At 36.2% G+C, this 14,285-nt stretch overlaps 3 protein-coding genes across 6 annotated transcripts; 1 reads left to right on the plus strand and 2 right to left on the minus strand.

The window, feature by feature from the left end:
- Positions 1-382: 382 nt before the first annotated feature.
- On the plus strand, positions 383-4,424 carry LOC8264706 (ninja-family protein AFP2). 2 transcript variants are annotated; one of them, XM_015729080.3, is made up of 2 exons: positions 383-1,422; positions 3,841-4,424. In XM_015729080.3, exons 1-2 carry the CDS (start codon positions 783-785, stop codon positions 4,251-4,253), a joined length of 1,053 nt encoding a protein of 350 aa, XP_015584566.1. In that variant the 5' UTR covers positions 383-782; the 3' UTR covers positions 4,254-4,424. The 2 variants fall into 2 exon arrangements, with proteins under 2 accessions (XP_015584566.1, XP_002512070.1); XM_002512024.4 differs by having other exon boundaries at positions 388-1,437.
- Positions 4,425-6,182: 1,758 nt separating this feature from the next.
- On the minus strand, positions 6,183-9,942 carry LOC8264707 (LRR receptor-like serine/threonine-protein kinase RPK2). The gene is made up of 2 exons (XM_015729055.3): positions 7,586-9,942; positions 6,183-7,510 (listed from the first exon to the last, which is right to left on the minus strand). Exons 1-2 carry the CDS (start codon positions 9,690-9,692, stop codon positions 6,390-6,392), a joined length of 3,228 nt encoding a protein of 1,075 aa, XP_015584541.2. The 5' UTR covers positions 9,693-9,942; the 3' UTR covers positions 6,183-6,389.
- A 651-nt stretch (positions 9,943-10,593) lies between these two features.
- LOC8264708 lies at positions 10,594-13,508 on the minus strand. 3 transcript variants are annotated; one of them, XM_015729047.3, is made up of 3 exons: positions 13,253-13,508; positions 12,087-13,131; positions 10,594-11,269 (listed from the first exon to the last, which is right to left on the minus strand). In XM_015729047.3, the coding sequence occupies exons 2-3, from the start codon at positions 13,124-13,126 to the stop codon at positions 10,888-10,890; spliced, it is 1,422 nt and encodes a 473-aa protein (XP_015584533.2). In that variant the 5' UTR covers positions 13,127-13,131; positions 13,253-13,508; the 3' UTR covers positions 10,594-10,887. The 3 variants fall into 3 exon arrangements, with proteins under 3 accessions (XP_015584533.2, XP_015584532.2, XP_015584534.2); XM_015729046.3 differs by having other exon boundaries at positions 13,245-13,508; XM_015729048.3 differs by having other exon boundaries at positions 13,236-13,508.
- Between the last annotated feature and the right edge of the window lie 777 nt (positions 13,509-14,285).

The following is a 14,285-nucleotide window of genomic DNA, read 5'->3' on the forward strand; positions in this document are numbered from 1 at the left end:
AATACAAATTATTTTTATCTATTTTATTTGAATAAAAATATTAGGAAAATAGAAAAGGTTTTGTGTCAGTCGTACCCACGTGTCGTTCTGCCGCCTCTCATGATCGCCACTTGGCTCTCTCTCATGTTCTTCTCTTGTCTAACGTGAAGGGTATTTTCGTCTCTCGATAAATATTATTATTCTTTTGTTTTTGGGTTTGTTCTTCTCTCTGTAAACCAAACCAAACCAATCCTCCGTTCTTCTTCTTTTTTCTCTTCTTTCTGGTTTTCTTTCTCTCTCTGATAGATAATCCAGACGTATTACTTCATTTTCTTCCTTCCTCATGATTTTCTCTATTTTCTTTATTTTTCTGCAACAAACGATTTTTTTTTTTTTTGAGTTCCTCTTTGTGCAAAATTCAATCACATTAATAAAATTATTTCTGTGTTTAAGATTAAATAGCAACAAAAGGTATTAGTAAAAACAACGATAATTAATATAAAACAAATTACAGAAACGTTCTGTTATAGCCTTGTTGGTAGGTTTTCAATTTGTAACGCTTTTGTTGCAGATAACACCCTAAAGATTCTTTAAACAAGACGATAAAAATCAAGTCTTCTTTTTGGTGTAACCAAAAGAAAACCAAAAAAGATCAAGTCTTCTTTTTGGTATTGACACATGGGTTGTTTTTCTTTATCTAATATGTCAGATCAAGCACTTCTTCTTCTTCTTCTCCATGTTTCTTTTTCAACTTAAACACTTCTCTTTCTAATTCTCTCTCTCTCTGGGCTCTAAAATAAAACATGGGAAAAGAAGATGAAAAAAGAAATAGAAGCAGCAGCAGTAGTAGAACAATGGAGAGTCTTTCTTTAGAAATAAACAAATACCCAAGAGATCTGTTACAAAGATTTATGTCAAATGACAGTCAACAATTAAAAACTAGTGAAGGAGAAGAAGATAATACAGAAGAGATTGAGCTAAATCTTGGGTTATCATTAGGAGGAAGATTTGGAGTTGACAAGACTTCAAAGAAACTAACAAGATCATCATCAATAGCTGGGTCAATACCACTAGTGAGAGACCATGATGCATTCAATACACAGCCTGCAGTATCTTATCCTCTACTTATCAGGACATCTTCTTTGCCTACAGAGACAGAAGAGGAATGGAGGAAGAGAAAAGAAATGCAGACTTTGAGGAGAATGGAAGCTAAGAGAAGGAGAAGTGAAAAGCAAAAGAATTTGAATTTGAATAGAGGAGAGTTGAGTTTGGAAGATGAGAGAAAGGGATTGAATGCGAACAGAGGGAATTGGGTTGCACCAACATGGAGCAGGAATGTTAATAGAGGTAATACTTTGCAAGGATTAATAGGACAACAGCAGGGTTCACAAGGGTCTGTTGAGTCTCAAGGTGGTAGCTCTTCTGGGATTTCAGAAATGGAGAGTAAGCCTGTTCAAGGTTCTAACTATTTTATTTCATTCTTTTACATTTTTCTATTTTTTATTATTTGTGTCCAATTATTATATATTTTTTGAATTGAAATGGACCATTTTGATTTTTGGTTTTGTTGTGCAGTAGATTTTTTATGTGGATGTTTATTAATTAATTTAGTTAGGTGTGAATTGTGTTTTGTGTTTTAGTTGGGGAATAGTTCCCCTTTCGATCAGTTGTTAATAACATACTGTTGGTTAAGAGAGTTTTGGGAATGTTATCAACTGAACTTTGGTTGCTTGAAGAGTTGGGGAGGTTACTAAATTTTGATGTTTGTTTGTTTCTAATAAATTCGTCTTACTCTTTTAATTTAGGTAGTTGCTTTAAGTTTTGCTAAGTAGTTTCTAATAAGTTCGTCTTACTCTTTTAATTTAAGTAGCGGCTTTTGGTTTTGTTAAGTGGAAGTTTATTTTGCTTTCTCTAGAGAAGAGAGCTATCATGTTTGTCCAGAACTAGGAACTGTGAGGTAATGAGGTAGCATATTATGTAACCCAAAGAGAAAAGGTAGCATACTAGTTGAAGAAGCTAATAATGGTTGTTGCCATTGATGGGAATTGAGCAGCTATAACATATCACTCAATCTTTTTACTTGATTGATTATTTGGGTTTATCATTTTGGGGGATCAAATAAGTGCCAAAACAATTTCAGTGTCATTAATGTTTGACCAACTTGATTTATTTGCTATTTCATTTTGTTTCAACAATTGGATTATGCATTGTGAGTTACTATTTCAGTCCATGTTGCATTGTTATTATAATTCCCAATTTGGCCCCATGATGTTCTACTAGAGTATAGGAGAGGGAAAAAAGAAGAGAGGTGGAGGTGGTGTTGGGCAGGGAGGGGAGGTTGGTTTGGGGGGTTCAATGCCATGGCAATAGGCTCTTGTAAATTGATATGCGCTGATCTGAAAAATCATTTTTGCTCTTATTGATGCGACTAACGACTAATTAGTCTAGGGGAGACAACATTCTATACTGATGCACATTTACCAAGAGGCTCTATTGCTTAGACACCACAAATGTGCCTTCTTGTCATCATCGCACCCTCTATGTGGATGTGTTGTTTTCTTTCTTCATTGGTTTCTAATGAGGCTATTAATTGCCAAGATGTGCTGGGGCAAACCTGCATAGTTATGGAGCAAAGTAATAGCATATACGGAGGGTGGAATCTGACTCTTGAAGGGACAATCAGACAATTAATTTAGCAATAGTTATCTCAGCGTGGAGCATTAGTCTGATAAATGAAGCATCTTGCTTAGCTGAATGACCAAGAGCATATATGAGGATTATCTGAAAGAGGCAGTGACAAAGGACTTAAGTGCCAGCACTTGTCCTCTCGCAGTGCTGGTGAAGCTGAAGCCATAAGGATGCCATGTTGTGCTATGTTTTATGAGAATGTAGCTGTAGGTTCCCCTTTCTATATAAGGCCCATGTTCATTTCTCCAACTGACTCAAGGAGCCTGGTTGAGATCAAACAAGGAAGTTGGTGCTTGCTAGTTTTGTCTGGCTGTAGACTGTCTACCTGAGATCACATAAGATAAATACCTGTGACTGTTGCATTAAGCAAAATAACCTTGCCGAGGATTCTGTCTCTTATAGTTAATTTATTTTATGTACTAGATGATAACTTGGGAGTATGTTGAACTTCTTGAGCGATCACAATCTTCACTAGTCTATTTAGTATTACATCTCATTTTTCATTTCTGTTACATCTGTCTGTCTGTCTGTCTCTCTTTCTCTCTCTCTCTTCTCTCTCTCTCTCTCTCTCCTTCTTTGATAGGAACTACATTTTTCTCTTTGATGTGTTTGGAAGTGCTGAGTTGTCAAGGCTAATTTTGCTCAATATTGTGCTACTGTCTTCTGTGGCATAAATTTTTCTTAGAAGAGTAGTTAATCATTTTGAAAATAGAAAGGCATAGATCACTATGTTTTAGTTTACTTGCATGAAATAAGTATCCTTATTTTGCCTGTTAGAAGTCGTCCTTCCTTGAGCATGCTTCTATATTAACTGGGCTATTATTACCTCAAGTTAATCATTTGCTTTTCAGTGACCTCAATATCACCTGAGCAAAAGGAGAACTGTGCCTTAGCTTACTGATTTATTTTGGACTCAGCTGCTGTGTCTGACTGTCTTTGCTTTTAACTTCACAAATTTAGTCTCCTGGATTGCACAAGGTTTTTAATTTAATTAATTGATGATATTTATAGTTGATAGAGTCTACTATTTGATCCTATGGGACTTCTCATGTTGGCTATCTCTGCAAACTTAAATGTATTATTATTGTATTTTTTGAATCTACTTCAAGAGAAGGTAAAACATGGAGAAATGATAGCAGACTATCTTCTCATGATGTCTTACATTCAACACAGGAACAAGCAGTGGCGGTGAAGCAAGAAGCCCTGCTAGTAATCAATCCTTGCAAGACCGAATCAATCAAGAAGCAGTTGGTTCTTCAAGGTCAAAGACAAATGAAAATATAAACAGAACATCCAGCATGGAGAACCCATCCAGGAAGCTTGAATCTGCAGAAATTAGAGGGAGGGAAATTGGGATGAATCCTATGGAAGATATGCCTTGTGTCTTCACAATAGGAGATGGTCCTAATGGAAGAAAAGTAGAAGGCATCCTTTACAAGTATGGTAAGGGTGAAGAAGTGAGGATAATGTGTGTATGCCATGGGAGTTTTCTCTCCCCAGCAGAGTTTGTCAAGCACGCAGGGGGCCGTGATGTTGATCACCCTCTTAGGCATATAGTCGTAAATACATCTGGTAGTATTTTGTAATGCGGTATTCATGTCACCCCTGAAAAGAAAAGTAGGGGATGTGCAATAGGAAAAGAAAGATGAGAGAGAATTTTTAGAAGATAGGTTTTAATTTTAATTTTATTTATTTATCTCTTTGTTGAAGTTCTTGAAAGGGAATTCAGTATAAAAGTAACTATTTTTCCTGTTTTATAAGAGGTTTCTACTAGATCTTTTAGAAGCTCTTATAATAGATTTCCCATCAGTTGCTTGAATGAAGCAGCTTGTGTAACACAGAGAGGGAAGACCAAGGCATGTAATTGTTGGGATGGACATACCAAGGCTAGCTTGTGTCCTTGCAGATAAGCAGCGATGACATTTGCACAACTGCATTTTGTTCAGCAAGTGTTTGTGCAGCAGGTTGATGGTTTCTTTGATATGAAATCAATTTGATGAAGCTGAAACACGAAAGGTATCTGAAGAAGTATTGGCAGTGTAACCGTAGCAGGCCAAATCATTCCTCTTGGCTCTTGCATATTTGCTTTATTATTCTCGGTCATGTTTACTCTAAGCAGGTCATTCCATTCAGTAACCTCTTCTGGTGGATTGTCTGGGCTGCAAATGTAAGGCTTAGGTCACCCATACCCTTCTTTCTTCTGCCTTGGTTTTATTGTTCTTTAATTTCTTATAAACGGACTCAGCTACTCAGATTTATCTTTTGTCAGCCCTACCTTACAAAGAGTTCCAATGCTCATTGATGGTGGACGTGAACCCAAAAATCTTTGAGTTTTCCATAACTTGTTTGACGAAGTTAAATCCTCATAATAATGCTATTGACTCGCTTTTTAACTTTAATATTGTCAAGTATCAATGATCTTTTAAACCTGTCATTACTTCTATATAAAGACCATTTTCGGGTCCAAAAATTCGGACAGCAAGGGTCAATTATGCTTTTAATATTGGATAACTTTATTTATTTCTTTTCTTTCCCCTCTCTAGTCTCTCTTCTTAAACATAATGCTGGTTTACATTACATATGTTTTTGGTTCTTTTTCTTTTTTTTTCAAAAAATTAGTGGGTGATAGACGAGAGAGTTGAACTTAAAAAACTCAGCATGGGACATGGGATATCTGAAAAATGAAAAGTATTGGTAAGTCAAGGTACATTATTAAACAAGACTTGTTAATTCTAATTTTTAATATCACTTGCATGGGATATCTCTAATTCTTTTTGACTTCTATGAATGTCAAAAAAGAAGAATGCATTTTCATTTGGAGATATATACCTTTTTCATTGTCCTATTCAAAGTAAGCCAAATTGACTTTTGGCAATAGATTTGTTGAAATATTTGTAAGAAATTAGAATAAGTAACTAGTATTGGGTGGATCCCACGTGTTTTCATTTTCATAAAATAAAGTAAATATAGAAATAAGCTCTTAATGATTTTTCCGACGAGTTATTATTTGGTATCACATGAACATAAATATTATAAAATTTTTACCTTTAATATATAATCGATGAAATAGAATATAAATATTACTGAAATTTTATTTATATTACTTGTAATCAGTAAAAAAAGTAATCCGTTATTTTATTAATAAATTTTTATCCAACGGTTATAATTAAATTTAATAAATCTAATAGCTTAAGTACACACGACACCAATGTCATATGACATCGAATTGATTGCTCATCCCCTTCCGGACCAACTACTTAACATAAAAGGGGTGAAGATATCACAAAATCTCTGCTTTCTAAAACAAGAAGCCCTTTAAGCATGTTCATAAAAGGGAAAGGCAGAAGCGTTGCTGATTTACTATAGCATCTCCAGAATCTGATAATTTCCTAAAGACAGTATACATTTTTATTGACTTGCCTACTTATTGCTTGTCCTAGGACTAGGATGATGTTTCAGAGCAACAAACAATTTGTCACATTCCAGGATGCAGGAATTACTAAATAGAAATGCTATGCTCTGAAAAAGACAATTTCTTTCAAACTAATGCAGGGTGATAAATGGCTATTTGAATATGTAACAGCATTAACACCTTATAAAATGGATACCTGACATGGGATTTGCAGCAAATGTACAAATTACAAGATTGTATTTTTCTCTATTCATGTCCTGGCTTCTAGTCTCAAATGTACACATTCACAAGTTTGATTGTCTTGCTAACATCAGGAAGGTCGAATTTGCTTCAACTTTTGGACAACTTGCTTCATGTTAGGCCTGGTTGAGAGGGTTTCAACTGTACATCTCACAGCCAAGTGCAGCATTTCCACCAGGTCGTCATGGGGACCTGTATCCCATAGCCCAGCAGTGAAGACGTCCTTTGCTTGGCCGTTCCGCAAAAGCATGCAGGCCCAAGAAACAATATTGAAACCATTTTCATGTGAAGAAAATGAAGGATCCAAGGCCTTCTTATCTGATATCAGCTCGAGTAAAACCACACCGTAGCTGTAAACATCAGCTTTCTCAGATAAACGACAGGTCATAGCATATTCTGGTGCGACATATCCGAATGTTCCGGCCACACCAGTTGTTGCATGGGTTTCAGAAGTGCCCAAGAGCCTAGACAATCCAAAGTCAGATAAATAGGCATTCAAGTCGTTATCTAACAATATGTTACTAGGCTTGACATCGCGGTGTAGAACTCTAGGAGCACATTGATAATGAAGACAGGCAAGTGCTGAGGCTATATCTAAAGCAATCTTGTGAAGGACCTTCCAGGTAACAGCACTTGCTGATCTTTCCTTAATAAAATCTTCCAAATTACCCCCTGGCAGATAATTATATATGAGAAACATTTCTGCATCACTGGCATGATACCCTATCAAAGTTACGAGGTTAGGGTGTCTCACCCTTCCCAGAGCCTTTATCTCATTATGGAATTGTTGAACACCCTGGAACCTTCCAACAGCGAGCTTCTTTATAGCCACTAGTATTCCTGGAGAAATTTCTGCCTTGTAAGTGGCACCAAAACCTCCATTTCCAATGCAGTTGCTTGCGTTGAAGTTTCCCGTGGCTTCTACAATATTCTCATATAATAAAGGAACCCCAATATTGGCAAAAACTTTAACTTCCTTTGGTTCAGAAACCTCAACCCGGGCATTTGGGCCCCAATTTCTTGTATAGAAGAAAAGAACGACCAGAGCAAGAAGCACAGAAACAACAGCTGATGCTGATACTATAGATGCAATCTCAACTGGCTTAAAACCACTATTCCCAGTCTTTGTCTCCGTCTGAGAATTTAGATTACTTGGTTGATCCCCGTCGCTTTTTGCTGTACCTGGAGATGCTGCAGAGAGGGAGAACATATTACAAGAGCTAAAAGACGGATTTCCAAGGGCATTACTACAATTCATAACTGTACCATTCAAGATAACTGACTCTGACAAATCATTTGAGGACACATTAATTGAGGACAATGATCTCATGGTAGAGAATCCAGAGGAATTGTGCTCTGAGAGTTTTGCAGGGAGAGAATTTGCATTTAGTTTTGAAACTTCAAGGGGATCCAATTGTTCAAAACTAGAAGGAAAGACACCAGACAGGTTGTTACCACCCAAGGAGATGTGCTTTAAGTACTTTAACCGAGAGAGACTAGCTGGGACTTGACCATGCATTTTGTTTCCACTCAAGTTAAGGGCAACAAGATATTTCAAAAGCCCAAGACTTTGGGGTACTGACCCTGAAATTTGATTATCAGAGGCATCGAAAAATCTAAGAGATCTGCACATGGAACCAATATTCTGTGGAATAGGACCAGATATTTGGTTGTTGCTAACATTAATAATCATTCCTCGCAATTTATCACACTTCCCAAATAAGCTTTTTGGAAATGATCCAGTAAACTTGTTTCCACCGGCAAGAAAAGCATAATCAGTCCGCTTCACCATTCTCTGTGTTACAACTGGCAGCCAACGAATTGGACCGGTGAAATTGTTTTGACCAAAGTTGTAAATCATTGCCAAATTAGAAACAGAAAATGGCAAATTTGGGGCAAAACGTGTTCTGTACCTAAAAAATGACTTGTAAACATTGACATGGCCAAGACCTGAATGCAATGAGGTTACACTTTGGCAAGCACTGCAATTAAATCTGGGGATGAAGCCAGACATGAGGTTCTGACTAACATCGAAGTGGGTCATGCAAGGAACCGGAAGCTCCTTGTCGAGCTCCCCACTTAGCCTGTTTGAACTCAAATCAAGGAAATTAAGCTTCCTGCATTTCTCAAAAAGTCCATTTATTTCTCCATTAAAACCATTCTGAGCTAAATTCACCATCTCCAAGCTCTTACAGTCACCCCAATTACTTGGAAGTTTCCCTCCGAAAGTTACCATTGGTGCCCAAAAGACTGTCAGCTTTGGAAGGGTTGTAATTTCCACAGGAATAGATCCTTGGAAACGGTTATACCCTTCATTAGAAACAGCTGGCAACCGAACTGGTACCTCTTCACTCACAGTTCTCTCATTAAGCCACGTATCGAAAAGGTTTGAAAGGACAAGAACTGACAATTCAACACAATTACCAAGCTCCGTAGGGATCACACCACCAATGAAATTTCTTGAAATGTCAAGAACCTCAAGTCTTCTAAGCTGACCAAGTTCACGAGGAATCTCACCATTCAAACTATTCGAAAACAACAAAAGTGTCTTCAACCGCCAACAATTTCCTAAAGTACCAGGAATCTCACCAATAAGGAAATTTCCAGACAGATCAAGATGCTCAAGATACCGGCATTTATTTCCCAAGACAGCAGGAACAATCCCAATCAGCTCATTATTAGCTAAATAAAGTCCTCTCAGCTTGGAAAAACTACCAACAAAACTTGGAAGTGATCCCTTCAGCTTGTTACCAGATAAATTCAAAATCTTTAAATCCATACATTTTGATAAAGCAATAGGAATCTCACCATTAAGTCTATTAAACCCAAGATTCAACACTTCCAATTTTCTCAGCCCAACAAATCCATGAGGCAATTCACCAGTGAACAAGTTGCCTTCAAGGTCAAGCACTTCTAAATTCTCTAACCCCCATATCTCTAAAGGAATTTCACCACTAAATTCATTAAAAGGCAGAGACAGAACTCTAAGTTCACTGAGTTTCCCAATCAACGGAGTTAACTTCCCTTCTAGTTTAGCAACAAGATTAACACAACTTCTTCTAATCCCAAATCTACGAAATGGAAACTTTAAGGACTTTGAACAAGAAAGAGCGCGGGAATTACCTTCATATCCATCACCACCACTAATTCTGAGAGAGACAACTCTAGATTTAGAGTTGCATGAGACACCAGACCACGAACAGTGATCAGAATTGGTAGAATTCCAGGTGGACAGAATCCCATGAGGATCAGAAACAAAGGACTTGAATTCAAGCAGCACCTGTTTGTCAGGAAACAACACTGCCCCATAAGCCAAAGACCAAAAACAGAATAGAAACAAGAAAACAACCTCCGCAAGATGATTTCTTTTCATTTCTTCTTCAAGAAATTGTTATAGAATGAAACACCCTGTTTTCCCTATTCTTTCTTTCTTTCTTAATCTTCGATGATTATTACTTCTTGTTATTGCTGCTGTTAAGGTTAAAAGGGATCGTTTTGCACCCTCAGGCTTAGCAATTGCAGTAGGTGAAAACAAATTATAATAATGAAAGAAAAGAAAAAGAAGATCTTTAATTTTCTTTTCGTTGCAAGTCTAGCAAGAACTGACCAAAAAGAGTTTTTAATTTTTCGTACAAGTCTAGGGAGGTGGGGCCCGGGTCGACTTTGTTATAGCCAGTGAGAAAGTGGGGTCCATCTACCGGTCAATTAATGCATCACTTCGTCAATACACGGCAGCTTCCTTGTCAGACCACAGCAGAGTGCGGGTCTCTTTATGCTTCCTGGTCAAATGGATAACTTGGTCCTTCAGTTTATGTCGTGTGATCAATCTAAGGAAAAAGAAAAACCACCATTTTAAACAAAACAATCCAAAATTCGTCCCCTGTTTTGAATTCAGGGACTAAATTGATCTTGTCTGTTGAGTTAAATTTAATGCTAACTTTAATTATATATTATTCGAGTCTCAGAAAATAATCAAGCACATTTGGCAAACTCGAAATTAGAATTCAAAATTTGAAATGAGCTATTAAATTATAAGAATTTTGCTATCATTTTCATTTGCTGTTTTGCTAATTCTTTAAAAACAAAATGAGAAAATTGTTTGCAAGTCACTTACAATCTAATGATGAGAATTAAAGGTAAGTGACGCTGGACGAAAAATCTTACCCAAAAACAGACCTTTTAAGGGAGCCTCAGTTTGTGGCTTATTTCAACAAAAATGAGCTTTTCTTTGTATGCTATATTTATCATCATAATCACACAAATATTAATAAAAGGAAACGAAAAGTAATTTGGACTGTGCTTGAAAAAGAATAGTCTACACAACTACATCACTGCTGAGAGAGAAAATAATTTTCTTTTTTGATTGATATAGCTTGCAAGGATCAAAGAACAAATTACGCCCTGCATTACATCAGGTCTTCAAGTGCTCAAAATCGCTGTCGATTCTGTGTTACTGTCCCAATTTTGACATAGTTATAAGAAGCTTGAGGGACAAGTTGGGCAGGAATTTGTAGAACCAAGCAGGATTAGATTAGTGTAGCCAACAACGACGAAGATGAAAAGGAATATCAACGGAAACAAGAGCAACTCCATGGATGACACGATAAACGACTACATGCGTTACAAGAGCAACAACTGCATAGGTGACATGAAGGCCAGCTGCTGCTGCTGCATTTGTGACAAGAAGAAGAGCTACATGAAATACAATTTGATGGGTAGCAGCATTTAGATGGGCAACACGAGGAACAACGACAGGGGCAACACCAGAAACAACCGCCCAAGCTAAGTGAACAGCAACAATACCAGCTACTTGATGCTGATTTTGTACTTGCTTTGGGAGCTTGTGGTGATTTTACACTTGCTTTGGCATGCTGTTCATTTAGTAGTTGCAGCATATGCTGCTTCTCAGCATTTGTTTGTGGTCCATTGGTTCTTTCCCCATCTGCCAAACTGCGCAATTCGAACAAGTTAAATTCAAGCGCTATGTTCTGCAACAAAATTTGAATCATAGTTTTACTGGAAAAAAGTTCGACAGGGTCACATGCATGGTGGTAGGACTATAACAGCCGCACCAAAATATTCTTGTTTGGCTACAGTTAGCGGAGCGCCCAACTGCAAATTAGAGTAGCCATGCAGAACAGCATAACGCCGACTACAATTAGAACAGCAGCACCATGATCATGCGTATTTCTTCTTTCTGCAAACAGACTACGAAAGGGTATATATATATATATATATATAGACATGTTTACAGCTGCACAAATTAGATGCACACCCCAGTCCAGTCAATTCTGTCAACTAGGAATCATATTCATATACAAATGTCTGCACGTTAATTGTGCTTGGAACGTGCATGCCAGAGATGGATACGTTCAAACTAAACGTTTACGGTAAACTCTTTAATAGGCAGTATACATGATGGATTGAAAAGTCTAGTAATATCTGTCAACTAGGAGTCACACAATATCCGCACAATATAATGTGCATACCAGAGATGGATACGTTCAAGATGAACATTTACAATAGTGGATTGGAAAATAATAAAGTGTTAGAAGAATTCATTTATTAAAACTATGAAAGTTGAATATGAGACTATAACGTGTTCAAAGCAAACAAAACTGCAAGTTAAATACTTATTCTTCAATTTAATAAGTGCTTACTAAAAGAAATCATGCTCTGAGATGATATAAATTTTGTTGCGATGTGCAGCACTATATAATATATCATGTAATTAAGCTTTAACAGATTGAAAATAGCAACAACTTACATTGGAAACGCAAAAGATCGAGAGCTGTCTCCATTCCGATGTGAAGTTCTGTAATTGGCAGTAGATTTTGATGATGCATCTGAATCCATCTTCTGTTCCTTTTTCATATCTTCATCGGCTTCTCTTGCTGAAACTTTTCGAGTTGCAACTTTTTCTACATCATCAGCCACTCCAAATGCCTCCACCCTGTCTATATCGATGGAGAACTGGCTATTTTCCTCTGAAGGGACGGGAGACCAATTATATATCTCTGACATAGAAATGGGAGGAGGTGGAGCAGATGCAACTTCTACATCTCCAGACTTGCTCAACTCATCCACTGACGAAATTCCATCTCTAGAGAAACTATTACTGTTGTTTCTTCCTAACTGAAGGCTAAACAATGAGTCATTAGAAGCAGCACTCCAATCAACTGGTGAACTAGGTATCCTCTCAAATATAGTCAATGGAATCCTAGAAGGATCATGCCCTCCTCCTCCTCCTGATCGATCCATAACTTGATGAGTCGGAGGGGAATAATTAGCTATTGAATTTAGGTCCAAGGGGTAGGATTCTTGCACAAAATCAAGAACTGGGGACGTTAATATCTGGTCTTGAGATACCTTCTTTAAATCTTTCTTGCCATGCAAAACACAATTTACATCGTCTTTAATTGGTGGTGGTGTATTTGATGAAGACGAAGACGAAGATGGGAATACAGAATCAGAATCAGAATCAGAATGAGCAGAAGGTATTTCCAAGGACAAAGACGAATGTGAGACAGGAGGTAACCTTATAGACAAAGATAAATGAGAGTATGAAGGTAAGTTTATGGACAATGATGATCTAGGTAAATTTAGAGATTTGAAGATAACATCCCCTTCTTGATCAACATGGGAATCCGGTCTTGATGGTGATTTCTTGGAATGCTTTCCATTAATAACAACAACCTGTGAATTTAATAATTCTTGCTGCCTATTTGTCTTGAAGTTTTCTTTAGTTTCAGGATGAAAACCATGTTTTATATTCTTTCTCGTTCCATTCCCGCGTCCCTGTCCCATCTAACCTGAAAATGAAAGCAACCCAGTTCAGATTTTGACATTTCTGATGCAATCGTATTATTAAAAATAAAATCCCCAAAAAGAAAAAAGAGATCATAATGCCACAGACGTAATTAACTTATATACTTCTGTGCAGCTAGATGTTCTCGACAGGCATGAAATTTGATCGCCGGAAAGGTACCGGCGATCAATAGATGATTCTTTTGGTGTAATAATCTTTGCTTGTATACACGGAACGAGACGTTACAAATCAAAGATAATATTTTAATGGTTAAGCAACAGAATAAACAGAAGCAATCAGCTGCTCTAAATTACAGGAATTTGATTTTGAGAAACTAAATTTCGGTTGGTTTCTCTCCCATGAATTATTTTTGGTTTTCTATTTTCCTTTTTACATGATTATGAAAATTTTATTGCATATTGAGAGGGGAAAGAAAATGAAATCTTACAACGAAGATTTAGCAACTATTTGAGGTCTGTGAATCGTAACTAACTATTTAGTATTTGTTCTCTCAAAAACAAAACTATTTAAGATTTGGCGCCATCTGTAATTACCCTCTGTGAGGCTGCTTTGGTTTCTATATTTGGAGTATTGTTAATGTAAATTAATTAAAGCTTCTCTTGCCATTGTGCTCAGTTTTATAAAGAGGATCTCTTTTTTTTAAGTTTATTTTGATCTTTCACTTTTAAAATAATTGCATCTCATTAGTAGACTAAATTATAAAAAAATAATATATTTAATTATATAAGAATAAAATAATTAAATAAGACTAAATTATTTTTTACAGATATTATTAAATTTTATTATACATTCTTATATAAGAATAAAATAAAAAAAATTATAATAAATATATAAAAACGACATAATTAAAAAAATTTAAATCTAAAAGCAGTTAATTAGTATAGAATAAAAGAAATAAATTACACCAATCAATATCAAATTATATTGTTAATATTAAAACAATAAAAACTGAATTAAGTATTTTATAACAATCGACGCCAATATTAAAATAGCGCTATTATATTGTTAAAATTAAAAAAAAAAAGAGAGTAAAAACTACAATAAGAAAATCATAACAATCAATAAATATCAAAATGATAAAAACTACAATAAGAAAATCATAACAATCAATAAATATCAAAATGATAGATTTGAAAA

This window comes from Ricinus communis, chromosome 1 (assembly GCF_019578655.1).
Source record: "Ricinus communis isolate WT05 ecotype wild-type chromosome 1, ASM1957865v1, whole genome shotgun sequence".
Classification (NCBI taxonomy): domain Eukaryota; kingdom Viridiplantae; phylum Streptophyta; class Magnoliopsida; order Malpighiales; family Euphorbiaceae; genus Ricinus; species Ricinus communis.

Excerpts from the sequence above, each read along its gene's own strand:
- LOC8264706 (XM_002512024.4), top strand. The coding sequence starts at position 783 with ATGGGAAAAGAAGATGAAAAAAGAAATAGAAGCAGCAGCAGTAGTAGA. Across the intron at positions 1,438-3,840 it reads GGAGAGTAAGCCTGTTCAAG|GAACAAGCAGTGGCGGTGAA; the intron begins GTTCTAACTATT and ends CATTCAACACAG.
- LOC8264707 (XM_015729055.3), bottom strand. The coding sequence starts at position 9,692 with ATGAAAAGAAATCATCTTGCGGAGGTTGTTTTCTTGTTTCTATTCTGT. Across the intron at positions 7,511-7,585 it reads AGAGTCAGTTATCTTGAATG|CATCTCCAGGTACAGCAAAA; the intron begins GTACAGTTATGA and ends CCCTCTCTGCAG.
- LOC8264708 (XM_015729047.3), bottom strand. The coding sequence starts at position 13,126 with ATGGGACAGGGACGCGGGAATGGAACGAGAAAGAATATAAAACATGGT. Across the intron at positions 11,270-12,086 it reads CGATCTTTTGCGTTTCCAAT|TTTGGCAGATGGGGAAAGAA; the intron begins GTAAGTTGTTGC and ends CGAATTGCGCAG.